This window comes from Odontesthes bonariensis, chromosome 2 (assembly GCF_027942865.1).
Source record: "Odontesthes bonariensis isolate fOdoBon6 chromosome 2, fOdoBon6.hap1, whole genome shotgun sequence".
Lineage (NCBI taxonomy): Eukaryota > Metazoa > Chordata > Actinopteri > Atheriniformes > Atherinopsidae > Odontesthes > Odontesthes bonariensis.
Genome location: NC_134507.1, coordinates 8,430,940 through 8,452,428, shown reverse-complemented (window position 1 = coordinate 8,452,428; position 21,489 = coordinate 8,430,940). Strand labels below are relative to the sequence as shown.

The 21,489-nt window shown below is 39.7% G+C and overlaps 1 protein-coding gene across 1 annotated transcript in view; it reads left to right on the top strand.

Annotated features, from left to right (window-relative positions):
• Nucleotides 1-21,489, top strand: part of cdh23 (cadherin-related 23) — a 186,002-nt gene that overhangs the window by 107,593 nt on the left and 56,920 nt on the right. The window contains exons 10-13 of the mRNA XM_075475682.1: nucleotides 1,029-1,141; nucleotides 2,780-2,968; nucleotides 8,913-9,062; nucleotides 10,241-10,399. Coding sequence (XP_075331797.1) covers nucleotides 1,029-1,141; nucleotides 2,780-2,968; nucleotides 8,913-9,062; nucleotides 10,241-10,399 — 611 coding nt within the window. The remainder of the gene's footprint in view (nucleotides 1-1,028; nucleotides 1,142-2,779; nucleotides 2,969-8,912; nucleotides 9,063-10,240; nucleotides 10,400-21,489) is intronic.

The window sequence follows — 21,489 nt, the reverse complement described above, 5'->3', positions numbered from 1 at the left end:
GCAGAGAGAGTTAAGAAGAGGACGTAATCTGAAAAAGACGAGAGGGAGTAAGAAAAGATGAAGAGAGGACTCAAGTGGGCCTTACTCTAATATTTTAACCTGTTTAATTGGAGTGAGTAGAGAGCACCAAGAGCACTTGAACTTGTTAATGAGAACAGTGCAGCACTCATAATTTGAAATGCTCCTCTCTGGAGTGCATAGACTATGACAGTCAATGCAGTTCATCAACCCATGCAGAGTGACATAGCTCAGAAGAAATGTGTGGTGTGGCTACACTAAGGAAATCATCAGTCCTGCATGCATACACACATCCTGTGTTACAATTTAAACAAAGTCCTGAAGAAAATCTTTATCTTCAAGAATTTTTCACTTTCATTAATTTCTTATTTTGAGATATCTAGAATAAAGATGACTGAATAACTTGTTGTTTTTTTTTTCCTTTCTCATAAAGCCTTCCATAAAAATCCTACATTCTTTGTATCCATGTTTTTATCACGTGAGCTTGCAGGAGGATGCAAATGCTTGATACAGTCAAACAGGCCTTTGGCTTTTAAGCCTGATGATAAACAACACCACAACATATCTTTTTGCCAATATGTATGAAATACTTGTATAGGTTTTTTTTCTCCATGCGTTGATCAGAATGATCAACAAAGTTATCAATCAGTGGATTACAACTGAACAGAGAAAAGAAGTTTTGAAGATGAGGGGAGGTGACAAAGTGTTATAAGCTGTGAAAAGAGGGCAGAAACAGAAGCACAGTAACAGTGACAGAACAACAAACAGATGCTTGTGAACAGGTTGGAGGTGGCTGATCAGCCCAAGGCAGGCAGAGAGATAAAAGACAACACAACACAAGCTGTATCCATATTGCATGAAATGGAGCCCTACACATAGCTCATCCAACACCTTCCCCTCCAGAGGGTCTTTACAGCATCCTTAGAGTTATGTTGAATTATCAACAAAGCCAGTTTCATTGGTATCTCTGACTTTCTTTGCTGTGCTTTGCTTTGTCATTCCCCATCTAGGAAACACTAACAGTGTTTTTGCCCTGGACTACATCAGTGGGTCTCTGACAGTGAATGGCCAGCTGGACAGAGAAAACCCACTCTACTCAGCAGGATTCGCTCTCACTGTCAAGGTGAGCTATTGAATGGGAGGCATTTGGGGATTGGAGGAATCAAAAGTTTTTTTCACTGCTGGATTAAGGGAGAGCTTTGAAATGAGTGTATAAAATCAGTTCAGTGTCTGAGCTTCATATTGTCTCAAAAAACATACTTCACCCTGGCTCCTATTATACATTTTGTGAAGAATATCAAGGTCAATATGTCACTGATGATCGCTAATGACGACGTGTGTATACACAGTAGAGGTTAATGTCCCCTTTAAAGACCTGTGTTTAGTGAACAGCCTGCAGTCAGGAGGAAAAGGGGAGCAGAGGAGAACAAGATAAAGGAGCAGCATTCTGATTCCCCTTAACACTAAGGCCTTTGTTTCTCTGTTTTTTTCTTTTTAACGTTTTTCTTTTGTTTGAAGCAGGTGAAATCTCTGGATCCCTCTGTCCCTTCACTGAGCCTGAACTCTATCCCTCTTTGCTTTTTAGTATGTCATTCTTGCCCTCTCACCCTCAGCACCTCCCAACCCACAACTCTCCCACCTGATCCATTTCTTCACTTCTCTTTTCTTTATTTCCTTTGAATCAATTGCATCCCACAGAGTGAGCAAGGGTGTCTGATATGGATTTCCAAGTGCAGCGTAAAGTTGGAGGATTTGTGAACAAAGAAATTTTTCTCAGTGTAGCTGCAATGTAACATTCTTGATTTTGAAATAACGCATGTCTTCACAGCACAATCAAGGACATTTTAAAGGACCTAATGGCATCATTAGCAACGATTTACACAATGATTTCACTACAATTATTAATATAAAACAGGTTGGAGAGATTTTGTATAAAAACATTTTTAAATAGCTGACTCATAGTTGGTATTAAAAAAATTCTGGCTAATATATATACTGGCCTCAGTCTGTTTTTTTTTTTTATATTAAAATCAATAATTATAAACAAGGAAACTAGCATGAGCAAAAATGCTGAAAAAGAGAAAATATGGTCCAAAAATGTATTTATTAGATATGGATTTTTTCCCTCTAAATTTACCTTTTTCTCTCTGCTTGTGCTTTCTTAGCTTGCGTTGCTATTGATTGTGGTGTGCCATAGTAATAAAACTAATTTCTCAACTTCAGGCAGTTTAGATAGGGCTGAACGTGTGGAGGTGGAGGTCAAATGATTTTGGAGTATAGGGACAAAAGAGGCTAAGCTACCTTGATTACCAAGAGATCATCATGCCGTTCCTGCCTGCTTTCCTATTGCTTGTGACACTCCTCTATCAAAAAAAGGCAACGCTTGCCCATACCTATCTTTCTCCGATTTCTTTTTTTTTTTTTCAGGGACCTCACATTCTCAATAGAGAAACAGCCAAAAACAGAGGGAGTGTGTAATTGTGTTCTCTCAATTTGACTCCTTTCTCCTAAATCTAATTGTGTGTCCATGTGTATGTGTGGATGTACATGTGCTGGTTGACTCCTGGCCTTACTTTGAGGCAATTTCTATGATTGCTTTGAGGCCACCTGTCCACCTTTTGATCCAATAAATGAACAGGTGTTAATATCTTGTGAGATTGTCGCAGACTGCCTCCATTCAGAATGACATTTTCTGTCCAATCTAATACATCTCGTGTCTCTCTATATACTTTTGTCACTTCCTTCCATTGTTCTCCATAAGGCCACCGAGTTGAAAGATGATCGCAGTCCATCAGAGGCAACTGTGATGACCAGCTTCACCATCCTATTAATTGACAAGAATGACAATGCCCCAAAGTTCAACAGCTCGGAGTATCGGATCCACATCACCGAACTGGCACAGGTGGGCTTTGCCCTGCCGCTTTTCATCCAGGCAGAAGACAAGGACGAGGTGAGTGAATCCCATCCTGATAACTAGCACTCTTGACTTATTTGATGTCATGATGACACTGATGAGGCCAGTCCTGACATACTGTGAATGATCAGTTTACGATAAACCTCAAATGTTATCAAAATGAACCCTCTTTGTGGTCAAATATCTACTCAGCTTCTCAAAGCAATTATTCTCAAAACAAACTCTATGTGTTGAGCATTGATCAGGAGGGGATTTAGCGTATGATAACATATTGACTTCATGAGCTTGATGCTCTTTGAAAGAGAGTGTGTGATATGATAGATGAATATCATTAAGCCAAAAATTGCTATTTCTTTCACTTATTGAAATGACAAGCAGTACAAGCAGCAGTTCATAATGACTTTCACCAATGTCCTTTGTTGTGGAATTTTTAGGTATGATAACGGTAACTGGGTGAGATTTCTTTCAGTACTGGATTGTTTCATATCTGGAGTTAATTTCTCCAGTTATGTTTTAATAATTTCTTATAGAACTGATTCATCACAGGCATTGAATTTTATGTAAAAGAGAGATCTTAGCACTGTGGTGTTACCCGATGGATTGTGGACAGTCATTTCAATAACTTGAGTTCAGCATTTAGTTCTTATTGTTCTGGGGTTTTTGCAGTCAGATTGCAGTCAGATTTTGTGCGAGATGTTATTGTCTGTCTGGAAGAGGCTGAACACATCTGTGTCAGTTAAAGGAAAGGAAAACTGTCCAAAAAGGGGTTTTTTTTGTTTTGTTTTTTGTTCCAGGCTGTAAACATAATTACATCAGCTATTGTTGGCTATTTAAACATTTGATTCTCATTTGATTTGACTGATTGCTGTGTGTTGTTCTTGAAACCATTCACTGGCTATTCATGTTTACATTCTCTGAGCAATGCTAAGACCTCTAAAATCAATTCCTGTTTAGCACAGGATAAAATTTGGTAATGATATTTCTTTCTTTTAAATAAGCTTTTAAATAACTCTTCATCTTATTCAAAACTATATGTGGGGAGATATTAATACACGATTCAGTCCTGCTTGACCCCTCCACCACATGTCTGAAGCCCATCCCCACCTCCTCTGCGTATGTGAACACTCATATCTCTCCAAATACAAGGTGGAACACCCAACACTGAGGAACACTGATCAAGTGTGTGTTTTGTCAACTATAAAAAGAAAATCCATAGCTTAATTTGTAAATCTGGTGGTCAGGGAGAGTTTCCTTCAGGGGAGATAGAAAAAGGCACAAAACGTGGACAAATAGATGAAATATTGGCCAACCAATATTCCAAACCTCCTCTACGTCATTCTGCAAACACTCCACAGGAAAAGAGTTTATGTGTTCTAACAGTGGTGCATTTATAGAACAGCAGGCCAGGAGAGAGAAAGATAATTTGAAGTATATCCACAGTACCTAGACCACACTTATAAAGTCATGGTTCTATCCATCCTTCCATTTTCTGTACCGATTAATCCAACTCAGACTCACTGTCATTGGGCAAGAGGTGGGGTACATCCTGAACAGGTCGCCTGTCCACCACAGGGTCACACAGAGACAAGTGAGACAAACAACCATCCAAGCTTCCACTGACTCCTAGAGTCAATTTATAGTCACCAATTAACCTGACATGCATTTTTTTGGGGTGGTGGGAGGAAGCCAGAGTAGACGGAGAGAACCCAGACTTACACGGGGAAAACATGCAAACTCCAAACAGAAAGGCCCCAGCTGAGATTCGAACCAGGAACCCTCTTATGAGGCGAAGTTGCTAACAACCAAACCACTGTGCAGCCCATAAAGTCTTGGCTCTAGATTTAAAAAAAAAAAAATAGTTATCACAAACAAGGCATAAAGATGGATTCAAACTTTTTGGGAAGTTTTTATTGTGACAGGTACATGACAAATTGAAGCCCCCAGTATTTTAACCTCATTTGGCTCTTCTTCTCTGAGATGCATTCGTGTCTGCTCAGCTCTACTCCACTCACTATGCGCACTGTCACTGGTGTAACAACTCTTTGTGTGGAGCTGATAAGACATGCACACACAAACAGAGAAGAGAGTGCGCAGCAAAACAGTAGTTGAGGCTGTCACACTGAGCTTGAATTAAATATTTGCATGTGGATATAATTAGCTAACAATGTGTTGCCAATGTTAAATAAACTTAGTGTTAAACTGAGAAGTCTCACCTGCCACATCGACAATATTGGTTTCTGAGGTTAACTACTGGCTGGCTGGTTTTTAGACTATGGTATATTAGCATTTTTCATACATATTTTGAAGTTGTTAGTTTTGAAGTTTATAGGCTCACATGAGTTCTTTATTGGTGTTTTCCAGAAAGAGACAGATTTTACTACACTGGAGCCTCATGGTGAAGCAGCTTGTATACTTACGATGTGATTCTAAAAAAGAAAAAAAAGAAAAACATCATAATAAAAAGTGAACAAAGTTAAAAACGAAATTTCAACTGGAGGCGGGCTTTCCCGCATTCTAATCAAGAAGGAGGCCAAAATAGATCCAAACATGTTCCAAACATGAAAAACATTGTTATTTTTTAAAATATACATCTAAAGAATAAATAAATAACTAAAAAAGACTAATAATAAAATGAAAAAAAATTTAATAAAATACCGCAAATTACTTTGAAAACCCAATATAAACTTTGTACAAAATATTTACAGTACATATTTACTAAGTATACAAACACTCTGAGGGGCTAGTTCTCCGCGAACATAGCCTACAGTGGAACTTGACGTGAGTTTGACGAAAGTCAACAATGCAATTATGGAATTATAGAATGGCATGTTAACTAGACAATCTTTGACTAAATCATTTAAATTCAACTGTTCAAAGAAAACATGTTCACCACGAACGTTCGCCACTAGTTGAGTTTATATAGTAACTAGACAATCTTTGATTGAATGCACCTCAGCTCTCGGGGCCCCCCTAGTGGCTCGGAGTTCCAAGCAGTTGCCTGCCTTGCCTTTTGACAAGGTGCGCCTCTGTTCGCTGGCCAACTTTGAGGATGTGTGGATTGTCAGCCATAGTGTAGCCTACACTTACCTCCTTTTGTATGCCCGCTACTTCGTATTAGCTTTATCAACATACTGTGGTGAGAGGCACAGGCACACACGCTTGAACTCCTAACTCAAACATTTTACAGCTGCCCCACCATTCTGTCTTTCTTTCTCCCTCTCTATGCACATGCTCACTCACACCAGCCCATTGGACTCGACTACAATTTAATTTGCTCTGGAAGAGATGGGATAGAGCATCAAATTATACCTAACGAGGAAAATCAATCACCTAGGGTGAAGATAAGCCGAAAGCTAGTCAACTCTGATTGATTCAGGCACAGCAGCCACCAGGGTGGAATTTGACAGATAACTGCAAGTCAAGTGGATAGAGAAATAGGTGGAGAGTAAAGAGAGACAGACAAAGTGAGAGTGAGGAAAGAAGAAGAACTTGAAAAAATATGATTGAATTCAAAGTCGCCTGCAATGGAGCAAAACAAGAATTCTAAATAATTGGTGAAGCAGGAAGAAACAGGAGAAAAAGTAAGCACTTCAAGGAGAGACAGCAGAAATATTTAGAGGCAGGTCGGTTTATCCGTTCTAGGAATGATGTGTTTACTTCCACCTGTGTTGCAGTGCCAAGCAAAAAAGAGAGCGCTGCTAATGTGTTTCTGCATGTTGGTTGGGTGACACCCTGCATGTCAGAACAGGATGTTCCATAGATTTGTAGGTTTGCACCCAGCGTTCTACTACTGCCAACAAGAGCTCTCAGTCTGGTGAGGCACCCAGCCTCTTAATATATCTTGTGTTAAGACTGCTCACAGCTTTAGTTTGACCTTTAAAGCACAAGATTCACTATAGATGCAGCATTTGCATGCGTCAGGAAGAACTTCCAAAACAAATAAGGTAGAATGTTTTTAATTTGCGTCTTCTACCAGTCTTGCATTGTCACCCTTCTGCAGTACAGCCACATGTAAATCAGTCCTAAGGAGTAAAACCGATGAGATGTCTTCTTTTTTTTTTTTTTGTCTTGCAGTTTTTATTGCTGTTTTGATCCTTTAAACCTGCGTGTCATTTCCAATATACACACACTCATTCACACTCCACTACACCTGTGCTGTAATCTCACTTTTTCCATGTGTGAGGGATTACAAGCAGACGTTTCATTTTTTTTTACTGTGACTCAAGTGAGAGTTACCACTCTCTCTCTCTGAGGCTGCCTCCACATCTTCTTCTGCTCGGCTGGCATCTTTAAAACTTTTGCTGCTGGAACTTGTCACTGAACTTTGTGGCAGTCACGTCTGACAGGGTGCTTTTATTGGGGGCTTCTAAAGGCAGAAGCAAATGGACGGGCAATTACATTTATGGGCAGTTTGAGGTGACATCCCCTGCATATTGGATAGTCTTTTAAACAGGAGTCATCAGCCATAATGGTTTTCCCAGGGATGAAAATAAAAACAAGGGGCTATTTCAACTGTCAGCATAATGCCAATTGACCACTCCACCCGTCTTCCTCTGTCTGCTGTTATGGCTGCATGATTGGCTGCCCCAAGCTTTATATTTCAACACAGGAGCGCTTTCTAGATGTTTTCTTACTGCAAGACAGCCACAGCTATTTCTGGGCAGTGATGACACACCCTTACTTTGTTTAGATTTACCCATGAAGATTATTTTTTTTAAGGTTATTCTGACTTTCTTTGAATAACAACTCAAACAATACCAAGCTCATTATACCCGCCAAACCAGTAGTTCCTGGCATAGTAATTCTAAAATAGACTCCATGTTCACATCATCCGCCTAATCAGAAATATTGTCTTGGCAACTTGTACTGTTGTGAGCTGGAACCCACATGCAGAAATATGTATCTGTGTTGAGATAGATAGTCATGGTTGTCATCAGGGATCACTTCAAGCACTCTTTTTGTAAGTCACACAATATGATGATTAAAGTACATGGTTTTAAAAGTCTTCACCAGCTGGAGGATCATTCAGTCCGACTTAGTTTATACAGCTCTTTGGACACTCAGTGAGGATTTACTTCATGCTGCATTGAAATTTTATATTGTGACACAGAACAGTAGACACAGGGGACAAGTCCTGTCATATCTTTTTATCAAACATTTTGATGGTTTTACATTCATATTATAATTTCCCATCCATTATATACATAATGTGTAATCAAGTTATGCAGTATTACTGTGAAGTCGGGATGTTGGCTCGGGATTAGTCCATTTCAACAAATGGCATTAATTACTAAATTAAATAAGTGCTGTTTATGAGTAATGTAAACAAGCACAGCAGCAGTGGAGCGCCTGTTGGCAAAGCTATATCTCCTTTGTTTCTTTGACACATCTCTAGAGAAGTGCTCCAGACTTTAAAAGCATTTTTCTGGCTCCAAGCCAAGCTAGAGTAGATAGCTATCCTAAAACCAGAGGTTTTATAAGGAAGATTACCTTGTGGAGGTTGATGAATCCATTGTTTTCCAATTGGAGAGTTCCGCTGGGCTCGTCACATTCTAGCAGATCCAACACTGATTGGTGTAAGAGTGGGTGCAACCTAAATTGTTGGCTGCATGCACTCGGCACATAACTAAACTCAGCGATTCAAAGAACTCAGAGTGACCTCTTCACCTTGGTATTCATTGTGGTTGACAAAAACTTGTGTTACCACTTGGTGGAATGTAGTGTGGATAAGAAATCTAACAATGTATTTGTCTGGCTCAGCTGGACTTTTTATGTCATTTTTTATCTTTCTGTTAAACAGCATTAGGATGAGATTGTGTTAACATGTCTTCATTGACTTAATTTCAGTCGCCCCACTAAAAGTGCATGTTGTTGGTTCGACACATTATTCAGAAAGTCCTCATCTGACCTCGATTTCGAAGATTTCTTTCTCTTTCTGTGCTTTAATATTTGAATGCCTCTCTTTAACCTTCTGTGGCAGGGAGTGAACAGCATGTTCCAGGTCTTTCTGAGGGGAAACAATTCGGACTACTTCACCATCTCCCCCACAGCAGTACAAGGGCGTGCCGACATACGAATGAGGGTTGCTATGCCACTCGACTATGAACACATTCGAAGCTACAGCTTTTCAGTGAGTTTTCAATTTATTTCAAGTACTTTTATATTGTATCACTTCAGTTTTCTTTTTTATCAGAAACTGAATACTGGGAGGAACTCCAGAACAAGCTACACCGTGTTCGGCAAGAGAAACGCACTGTTCTGCATCCTCTCTACAGGGCACAGACTTTGAGCTATTATTCATAAAGAAGAGGGATCCTCACATAGAAGACATTTTAAGTAGCGTCCCACAGATGTGTTTGGTAGAGAGATTAAAAGTGAAAGCAAAGACAGGTTAATAAGCCGTTACAGTGTCCTACTGTGATACAATCTTGGCCCAAGATTGATCTTGGGAAAATAAGTCTGTATGTTACATAATGTCTCTCACCACATGTTTTTTATTTTTCCACACACAGGGCTTGGTTTGGCTAAAGGTATCTCACTTTCATAGCACAGCAGAAATATGTCAGCACTAAAATTCATAATTTGGCACCTCGATTTACAACTGAGTCATTTATAGAATCACAAGGTACTTTAAGCTGGGCATACACTGTGCGATTTTTTCAATCGCGGTATTCAGCTGCTGCTCATACTGTACGAGTGAATCGCAGGGGTTAAAACGTCACAGCTCACGATTCCTGTTCTCACACTGTACGACCTGATGGTCTGATGCGATCTGGCTGCTCACACTACACGACACGTCGGACTCGGTCGCCGGTCGCTGCCATGCTGTTCTGTTGTCTTCTTCTTCTTCTGTTGACAATTTTCTCTTCCGTACCTATGTTCGCGCATGCGTAGTGTGTGACAGGATGAGGTAAATCGGCTCGTGCAACTGCTTCAACTGTGCGAGAGTCTCACGAGGGGCGACCAGGATTTCAAACAAGTTTGATTTTCATCCGATCGATCGGGAGGTGGTCGGGAGGGCTTAATCGTTTGTCGTTACCCCATGTATACTACACGATGCGAGACGCACGATTGAGCCAAAACTCGGCCCGATCTCCAAAATAGTCGCACGAGTGAAAATCTTGTCGACATCGGGCCAAAAATCGCACAGTGTATGCCCAGCTTTAGACTGTGAGAAATCCCCAGTTGTTTAGTTCAGTAGCACATTATGATTGGGATTTGTAAAATGCTATCTGAAAACCTTCTGGATTAACCTCCATTTGTAACATCTGCATTGTCATTTGAGACACTTTGTTGTCTATTTTTCAGCTTTATGCCAATGAGTCTGTGTCTGACCATGTGGGATTCGCCCGTGTTTTTATTGAACTAATCAATGAGAATGATAACCGGCCCATCTTCAGCCGACCCCTGTACAACATCAGCCTCCCAGAAAACACACCCCCTGGTACATCACTGCTGCGTATACTGGTGAGTATCTCAGCAAGCTGCTTTGCTGTGTTTACACAGCTGAGAATGTGATGAATTACTCAAAGAGTTGTTTCTGATGGTTTACTCCCGGAGAGATTTAACTGGAATCCAAACAGATTACAATAAAAGCCACTTTGTGCTCGTAACTTTTACAAGGCTGGTTTTAGTAGGAATAAAACGTGTCTTGCAGTGTTTTGCACTTGCGACCCTGTGCTCTCGAGACTTCCCCAATGACCACGGTTATTTATGGTGACTCAAGAAAAGCTGCCCCCGACCAAAACACCAACATAAGCTATGTGCTCACCCGCTGTGATGGATCATATTTATCTCTGTGGCTTACAGTTCTGTCATTTAGGCAAAATCTAGCAGTTTGGCTTTTTGTCAAGTACATAAGTGCCACGCATTGTTTTGACAGTAAAAGGGACTCAGTTGCCCTGAAATTGCTGCTTATAGCTTGGATTTGAAGTATTAGGTTCTTCACTTAAAATGATTTGTTACAAAAGTACAGAACAATTGGTTTAAATTGGACACAAATTCCAGAATAAAAGTATGATTTATTATTTCTTCCCTCCAGGCCTTGTAGCCTCTTCCTCTCCCAGTTAAAGTGTTTTTGAGGCACTCCACATCATGTCACAGCCTTCAGTACCACTCATCTTCAGTTTCTGTACACAGCAGCAGCCACTGCTTTAACCAAATTGGAAAAAAATCTTTGACTGTCTCCGCATAACTCTTTCATTATTATTGCATTATTATTCATTACCAGTCACTTCCGTGACAGAGCGCCCGCGATCCATGAGATACAACTGCCAAAAAGCCCAGTGTGAAAATCAATAGTGTTTATAGACTGGGTGCTCATGAAATGGAGATTGCAGGGCCTAACTCCTAATAAGTCGAGCTGATGTTGGCCTCATGCATTACATTACATTACATTACATTACGGTCATTTTGCAGACGATTTTAACCAAAGCGACTTACAATAAGTGCGTTCAACATCGGTAGGCAAAAGAACTTCAGCTCACAAGAAATCATAAGTGCATTTCCTTCCAAAACCAAACAGCTAAGAGCAAAACTAGTGCTAGAGTAGGTGCGATAAGTCAGGTACCTCAGCCTCTCACCAACTGCACACCAGTCACAGCGGGGTGGGGATGCAAACCCTGGTTCGGGTAGGGGAAGAAATAAAAGAGGTAAGAAAAGCAGGAATGGGATGCAAACCCTGGTTCATGCTTGAGTGTGTGGCCCGCCACGGAATCCTGATTGCTGGCTGTCGAGAGTGAATGGCTGTAAACAGAATGAGATGCTCTCAGGGAGAGCTGTTAACTGACATGGAGGAGATCAAATGTGTCATCTTAATTCTGCTTCTGTGGAAGGATCTAACAAAGCTTTCGTGCAAACACATTGCCATATTTGATTACATTTCTTTGTTTAAATACTTAATTTTTTCATTTTACAAATCGTATCTTGTTTTTTGCATTTAAGTTTTATTGAACTGATTTACAAATAAAGATGTAGCCTGTGTCACACAGACTCAGCAGTGGTGGGTAACAAACAGGACACCACTTTCTCTGCTAATGTTTCGGAAAAGTCCTGCATTAATATGCTGTAGATTCAGACATCAACAAGTTTTATATACACCTGCAAGACACATGCTGTGGGAACATCTCAGTTGGCTGTGTTCTTCAATGTGCCATTGAAGGGAAGAAAAAGAGTTTGCGGGAGGAGTAAGAGGTTGGCGGTGACTGATGGATCCTGTGCATTTGCTTGATGGTAGTATAGTGTTCAGCAACATCATTGCATTAAGATTTAGTGACAGCTCCTTATTTTTCTAAAGTAACATTTTCCAGGAGTGAATTTGACATTTGCCCACTCATTTGGCAAATTATTTTTCATTTAAATAGCTCTTTATTGTTTTTGAAGTTAGAGGATTCCAAAATCTTGATGCTTTTACTCCGTTCAAAGTTAAAGTTTTCCTTCTTGTGGTATATTGGTAGTATGAGGTGGTTATTTTAGTAAACTGGAGCTTTGACTGAATGATGTCCTTCTGGGAAGAAATGTCTGTGGGACAGTCATCACAGCTAAGATATCATCTCTGCAAAATGGTAATTTAGCTTCCTCACTATACCCTCACCCCCCCGATGCCCACACTCGTTTTCAGTGCTGTTTGTCAGTTTTCTTAAAGAAATCTAAACATTTGAAGGCTACCTCAGCAGCCTTAACAGGATTCATCCAAAAAGGCCAAACAAGGATGATATAACCTTATTGGTGATAACTGCCACCTCCTGTTCTCTTTATTATTATATCTAAACCATCTGAGAAAAGTGTGGGCAGAACCACACATTTGATACAGTGACCAAATCGATTCAACCCTATCAAAGGCCTTTTTGGGAATCTGAAGATATTACAGCTATTATAACATTTTTGATTTACTTACCCACATTTGAAGCTGAAGTTGTTTTTTTAAAGTTTTCTTAGGAGAACCTAGTCTTCATAAAGGCACTTTTTTAGATGTTATTATGTCAGATAGGATTAATTAATTATTATTAATAATTAGGTTTAATCTCAGATTAAGATCTCAGATTTTATTAGGTCTTAAATATATTGGATATATTACATTTTAATGTTAATTTTAGTACATGAAAAATCATCATCATTGCCTGGTGATGACCCAGTTTTCTTTGGTGATGTAGCTTTTTTTATTTCAGTTTTGGTTATAAGTTACCCTGGCTTCTCCTTCTTCATCAGGATGTAGTTTATGTATACTAGTGTTAGAGAGGAAAAGGTTTTGCTCCCTTACATGATTATTGCAGGGCAGAGTTGGTTTTACAAAGTCTCGTAATATTGTTGAAATGCCTTGTATATAGGTAACAGAAGGGTGGTGGTTTATCACCCCGTTTAATGGATGTAGTTGTCATGGTTTGTAGGTTTTTGGGTTCAGGTTTCTACTTCATCATTGGGTTTCTTCATGGTCAGGTTCTGTCGACATCTTTTATTTTTCTGGGTTGTTGTGTGTTGTATGTTCTCAAGATACTGTATGTAACTCCCTGTTTTATTTTGCAAAGCTGGCTCCTTGTGCACTTCAGTTAGTTTTCCTCCTACGTTCTGTTTACTTCTGTGTTAATGGCCTAATTGCCTTGCACCTGATTTTCATTAGTTGATTACCCTTGTCAATATTCAAGCTTCTCTGTTGCCTTTGTTTGTGCCAGTTTGTCATTATTGTTTGCAGGGTGGGTTGCCAATGCCGAGTCTAGTTCCTGGCTTGTTCTACTTTGTTTTGGGATTTTCTGATTTATGGGCCGCCTGCCACAACAGTGCCTTTGTGTTTGTATTTGGGTTCTCACCTCCCACAACTACATGATAATATAATCATTTTTGAGATGTTATGTTCAGATGCTTTATTGAGCTAATAATGTCTCTTTCAAAGAAAAAGAGAGCATATTCTTCTTGATATTTGAGCCTAAGTCTTTTCTTTAAACAGCAGCAGTTTTGCGCTGTTTCAGTTTTGTTAAGTTCTTAGACTTTCTGATTAGGCTTTCATTAGTTAACATTTAAATTTGACAGAACCTCAGTGTAGTCTCTGACATTTGGACATTCCCCGCAAATACTGTGTTAATACCAGATAGAATATATACATACAAAACGGACTCCCTGAGCACCCTGAAGGTCAACTCCTGCAGATTAAAACCACAAAGTTGTTGGACATTGTAACCCACCTCTCTGTTAGTTTCTGCATAAAATTAACATGTTGTTTATATGTGAGGTTTTGTGTTTAATAATGTTTGCAGAGACTTGTTTACCTTTGTTGGTTTATCATAGTTTAAAGGTTACAATGGCAGTAATCCTATGAAAATTACTGTTTATATGCTGCTCTCTGATCAAACAAGCTCTGTCTGCCTCACATTTGTTTGTGTGAATAATGAGGTATTTATTTAGAAATGGTTATTGTATCCATGTAGTGTTTAAAATATATCTACAGTGAGGCACAGAAAGACAGTAAATCCATCAGCTTCTGTGCCTCTGCTTCATATTTTTCAGGTATAAGAAGGAAAGGGAGAATGATAAAAGGATAGTTTCCCCCCAGTAAATGCTAACGTTTTCTTTTAATGGATCTCCACAAACTTTTAAGCATTAAGAAATGTAGAAAAATGTAAAATTAGCTTTTATTACTTTCATTTGTGCACTAGAAAGCTTTTCGGTCCGCGGCAGCAGCTAAAATGATAACCTATCCTGTCCACTACCTTATTATTAAGTTCAAATTATGTTGTTCATCAACCGCAGGAAGTCATGCTGAGCTGAAGCATTCATTGTGACTGAATGAATGCATATGGACGCCAGCACCTCTTTCCAGTATTACAGTTCTACTGAACTCAAACTTTTTATTCTATTATTTTATTACAGCTCTATGTAACTATGCTTTAAAATGTCTCTTATTTGTTCATATTAGCTGCATTTTCATATTATGAAGATATGGGAACCTCAACTATTTGGTTAAAAATCAGTTAAATACAGTAAGTACACTCTCACCCAGAGCTACAGTAGTAACACTTAGGTATTAGTCTTCGCGTGACACAAATCTGAACTGCATGCTGCATTTACATCCCATGAACTCCTCTGAACTCAGCTGTGCTCAAGGAGGGGTTGTAAAACAGCTAACTGTCATCAGAAAAAAAGGGATTAATCTCAAGTAACCCATCACTCTTATCCTGACTTCGCTCTAATTTTCATTACGGGAGATATAGTCCACTACCAGATTGCATAATATCCCCACAGCCATGGACAGCAGTATCCAAAGCTTGTCAGTAGACTGGACCTGATGTTGCCACTGCTGGCTGAATATCATCCAGCCTGTACAAATATGTGTGGCACAAGGCCTGAGATATGGCAATGCTTCTAGTAGAATGAGCCCCCATCCCTATAGGTGGCACAGTGCCTTTAGGCTGATTAGGGACCTTATACGCCAATGAGACATTTGGCTGTTCGGCATGTCTGGACCATCGGTGAACATGTGTCTCTCCGTCAGCCAATTCAACAGTGTTGTGTCTGATGGTGAGAGTACTCGTTCTGATTGGTTGTTCAGCATAGCAAATGAGTGTGCAAGAAGGTAGGCAGGAGTGACGACAAGTCGACATGTCGCACACAATTCCTGTCATTCATCATCATCATCTTCTGCCTGAGACAGAAGCACTCTGTGAACAGGAAGAGCCTAAGGTTCATCCAACAGAATTTGATTCACCCCCCCCCCCAGTATTTGGATGATCACCAAGGAGCCACCAGGATAAATAGCAGACCCTGCTTTCTCATTCTGATTCATGTTGAGATCAGGCTGATCTGCCCATCATGGTACCTCATCCTTCTATCCTTCTAAGGATGCATCCATTGTTAGTGACATTCCCACTGGAAGAATCGCTGAGTCCCTTCATGACTGAAGAGCTGTAATGCACTCTTGTGACTTTTTAACACTGTAGCAAAGATGACAATGGGTGCAATGAGCTAAAACAAAGCACTCAACATTAGAGGCCCCAGTTTTACCACAAAAATTACTGAGACCATGAGACTAAGGGGGCGTAGGGGCGTAACATTTTTTCAGTCTCTAAAGAGCAGTGCAAACATCTCTGCGGGTAAGCCAGCTGATGTTGAGCTTTTTTAGAACTCATGTTAGCTATGCACATCGAATGAGGGTCACTAACCAAGATGGAAGGTCTTAATGCAAAGTAAGGATGGGATACAGTCTATTTTGCTTTTTGTTGTAACCCTTTGACGAGGCACTAGTCATAGCCATAGTGAGAATTTGAAAACACCAGTTTTGTCGTGACACTTTAACCTGTCCGCCACTAGTACGAACAGTGGAGTTATTTCCGAGTTGATTGCTTACATCTGAGGTTGCTCATCTTGTATAACAGAGGGGACAATTTGCCCTGACATGGTCACTGTTCCTAAAGATCGCGCAGATACTGCCCATTTTACAAAGCATTTACTCAGCACGAACTAGTGTGGAGCCAGGAACTGCTTTCAACTACGTGCTCCTCTACAGTACACCTGCAAACTGCTGAGCAGCTAACGAAGCCAGTCTATGCTGTAGTGTCAGTGACACAGGGTTCATACACATACCCATAGAGACACACTGAGCAAAGTTAGAAAACAAACCCCTTCTTCTAATTTGTTTCATGGAGACATTGACAACTGTTAAGATCATTTTTCATATCGCACTTGTAGGAGACATTATGGTCAAAGACTTTTGAAATTTAATAAAAATGTATATATATAAGCTCTATGCTGCCAACATTGAGACTTCCATAACATAGTTTAATTTCTCCAAAGGCAGAAAATCCCCTTTTAACATGTATGCTCTTCTGTGATGTTCTTTAGGTTATGGGGGTCGCGAGCAATGGGAATATCCAAGGTTTGATCCCAAGTTTGATACTTATTTTTCTTCTGATCCCTGTGAAATATGAAAACATTTAAATTTCAAATAGATAGTGAATAGCATCCTTTTTTTTAACAAGTTTTAATATCTTTTACCATGACCATGCTGGTTTTTTTTAAAGTCTGTCCAACTAAAACTGAATGCTGACTGGGATTGTCCGATCTTGTGCCAACACTGGGACTCCATAAAGCCGTAAATACTTGGACATTTATTCGATTGTGGCAATTATTTGGCTATTTTAGCTATCTACAAAAAACACATTTATTTTAGTTTTGAAATGAATATTGACTTACAGTATTTCAAAACTGTCATGCATGTATTAATATATTATCTGTCTATTCACAGTGTGTAAGGAGCTATATACATAAATATATATATATACGTATACACATATACACACATATGTGTGTGAGTGTACAGTTTGTACACTGTTGCATTTAAAAACCTGAAGATTTGGCACACATACTTTACCCTGTAGATAAAGTGATGGAGTGCAAACTAATGACTAAATTACCCCATGACAATGACAGAAACTGTGAGACTGATAATAGTTTCACTCTAAAATATTTTGTTTTGAAGTACTTTGTACACTGCTGTCTCTGGAAATGAAAATGTTCTGTGTTGACAATGCCTTTTCTGGGAAAAGGATTAGGTGTGCGTTTATGTTTTTAAAATACTTTATACCTCTGCCAATTGAAATTATGCATGATGGTCCCCGGTTGTTTTTGGAAAAAAAGTGCCAGAAAAGCAATCTGATAATGTAACTGGAATGCTTTTTTATAGTTAATATTCATAGCTCATCTGATCAGAGCTTACGTACAATGTTAGTACATACTCGTGCATCCCTGTGGACACTTATGCTTAACATACCAGAACACACTGACACAGACACACAAAAAACACACACAAGAGTGTGCAGCATCCTTATTGTAATATCGCATTGACTTTCATTCGTTGTTTTCAGACTAGCCTAAACCCTATTCCAACCTTAACCATTGCCAGTTTATGCTTAATCATAATCTTAACATAAAGTCAGTTCGCACATCATCAGGAGTGGGTGTTGGACTTCTGGTCTCTGGTAGGTCAGTGAAATATACCAGAAAATGTCCTAATACGGTAACAGTAACAAGACCCCCCCTCCCTTTCACACACACAGGCGGTGGCTCTTTAATATTTATGGTCTGCAGCATTACTTATCATGATAAATATTTATTGTGATTTACTCTTTTGTCTGGGTCCTTTTCTCTCACACTCTTTCTTACTCTTCCTCCACACCCTGGGGACTTCAGACACCAAGCAGCAGCCTATATCAGTGAATCACTCCTTTGGTTTCAGTGGATCTGCCCTCTTTCATTTCTTATTTATTATATACCTCCAGTTCTCATTTTCTGTTTCATCATTAGATTGCTAATGGTTTTCAGATATTTTAGTGATTCACCTCATGGTCCCTTGCCTGTATCTGCTGGGATGTCACACTTTTTATACCTATCGGCCACTTCCGTAAAGAATATGTGTATATCCATCCTTTAAAGAACTACACATGCTATTGCTTCTATGAAACATGTCGGATCCAGCATTAATCTCAGGTCAGGGTCTTTTACTCATCCCATGTTTTTTGCAGGCTCTGTGCAAATGCTCTATGTGTGAGAGCTATGTCACAGTGATAAATGCCTCCAGCAGAAGGTTATAAATTACAGAGTGGAGGATATTTCCTTCCTGCCCCTTTTTAGACAGGCATGTATAGGGTAATAGTAACAATAGTAATTATAATTCATTATTGTAATAAAACGGGTGAGGCCCAACTCTGTCCTGCTGGTGGTAGCTCATTGAGAGCTTCTGTTCATAATGAGGCTCTCATGGGGGATGACATTGTAAAATGGATGTGAATAGGTGCACAGGACAGAGTAAACCGACGGTAGCCATGTGAAAAGTTAGAACTTTTCGAGCGTTGACTCCCAGAGTTCTCAAAGAATCTACTATTGCCATTCTTTCAAAGCTTCTAGTTTGTCCTTTGGTCATCACTATCTTGAGCCAGAAGTGACATACAAGTGATGGATCTGTCTCAGAACCCGAGGACACAACGCACACCATCAGGAAGCAGCCTCAACACCCATCTTTCACTCAAAGCAGCAACACTCAATTATTTATTACTTTAAGCCTCAATAAAAACTCACAGGATGGGTTAAAAAAAAGGGGACTCGAGCTTCAAATAGAACAACTAGGGCTGCAATCAAAGATCAATGAATCAGTCTTTTATCTTCGTGGTTAAATCAGTACAGTGTGTTGTCTTTTAGAATATTTCAAATGTTAAAGATTTCTCTCACAATTCTAAAATTTTGAATTCAATTCTATTTTTATATTACAATGAAGTAAAACACTGAAAAACACAATAGAAGCTGGAATCAAGCATATACATATATATAAACCAACATAACACATGAACCAGAAGACATCATGTTTATCCCCAGATTACTGCTTTGTACTCTCCCTTGCATTCAGTGTCTCCATAGTGTACTTTTTACTTTTTTCTCATTCTCTACATCCTCCTTGTTTACCTCCTTGTTCTAATCGTATTCCATCATCATTGAGGCCAGAAGCAGGAAGAGAGGGGGAGGCCAAGGCCTGCTGGCAAAGTGAAGCTGCCAGCCACTGAGAGCTCTGCATTAAGCCTTTTCTCTGGCAGCTCAAACTCCATCTACAGCCTCTGCCCACAATGTAGTCATCTCTCTCCCCACCACTTTTCCTTGGTTTGTATGTGGCTGGAATAATGAAATAGTAGAATTTATCTTGCAAACCGTCATGGCTGTGAAGACATCCTTGACACTTTGTTGCAGTCATTGTTAACTCTCTGGTTTGCTCTGTCTCACTGTTATCTGGCTGGTCAGGAGATTATAGAAACAGGCAGTTTAATCTTGTCAGCAGACAGCAGTTGCTTTGAGCACTGCTCATTAATAGTTTAGATATATAAGTAGTCGTAAATGCACACTCACCATCACCATTATGCAAGACTGTCCCCAGTAAAACACACTGCTTCCATCAACCCTGAGCAGGTGCTTTAGGTCACAGCTGGGGGACTTGTTTGATCCAGACAGGTGAGGCGCAAAAGAACGAATGATGTGTCTTACCACATAGCTTCTTATTTCTGACAGGAACAGTGAGGAGAATGTGTGAATTCACTCAGTAGTTTAGTCTTGGGAGTGTCGGGTGAGTCGAATGTGTAATATTTAATTCGACATGTGTCAGAATAGCTCGAATGTGGTGTCAAAGTTTGCATGTTTTCTAGCCTTGTCCTGTAGTATGAATGAAAGATACAAATAGGTTTTTGAATTCGATCTAGGAAGAGATCTCTTTACTGCCAGAACAGTGGGAACATTGGCAGCAATCAAAACCTATACTAATGGACATGAGGGACATTTAGGGAAGACTTAAAACTATGAAAATTCAGACAATTCCACAGTTTAACTCTGTTAAACTGCTCTAATGTGAACAAGTCACTGATTTAGCTTTTTCTTTTGTGATACGGCCAGCATTGTGTTATATCAGACAAATATAAACCACAATATTAAAAATGTTAACATAAAGGGGTTCTTGTTTGAAACTAATCGTTTTCTGTCTTGCACTTGTATGCCATTTGTGAAGATTGATCTATGATCTTATCATGACATCGAAAATGTAAAAGAGTGAAACAGAGAGCCTTTAAAGAAGCCAACTTGAGAAGAGAAAGATAACCTGACAACCTAGCCATTATCATTGTCTCCATCACAGCTACTGTCAGGAATGGGACATCTTCCCTGTGTGCATGCGTGGGTCTGTTTGTTATCTGTTCCTTTCGGTTGTGTTTAGGTGTGCAACACTGAGACAGAGGAGGTTGTCTGTGTTTGGACTCGGGGTCATCTCTATTTTGACAGCATGCTTTGACAGCCAGTAATTGGTTTCCTTTTCCTTGCCTCTCAGAGCTCCTGCAGAAAAAGCAATTTTAGGAGTCAATCAATTCAAATTCCCGTTCACTCAAGATAGAAAAAGCCCGTACAGCTTTAACCTCTCTCACAGTCCAAGAGATAGGTGGGCTGATAATCTGCTGCAGGACCCTCTCCATCCTAACCCCAGTTTACACACATACCTGTACCCTCGCAGACTAACCCAGACTTTCTGTCTCCCTTCAGGGGAAGCTTTAATTTCCCTTTTCTTGAAAGCAGTTGAGTGTTTTATATGTTTATATGTTTTGTAATGTTTATAATACTATAAATGGTTTAGGTGCATTTCGCATGAAAAATAAAAGGAACCTGGAAATACCACACATTTCTGTTCATGTATATCTTTTTCATATGGTCAGGAATGGGTACAAGCCTTCACACACACACACACGCACACACACTCAGAAAACTGTGTTTGCCTGCTGGCTTCCCCTCTGTGATGGGAAGAAACACATCATTTAACCAAACTGGTCAACTGAGAACTAATTTCTCTTTTGTAGTTACTGCCTGAGGACCCTGGGGTTTGCAGAGTTTATATTGGCAATCAACAGCAGTGTGACTGTTTGTGTAGAAAGTTTGTGACAACTTAGTTTGAATTTTGATCATATCGCTGACTCACTGGTACCTAAATCGCCTGCTCCTTAGCACAGGGAAGATTTTTTCCATTTCAGCTCAGGCCAAGTATTTATCTGTTACAA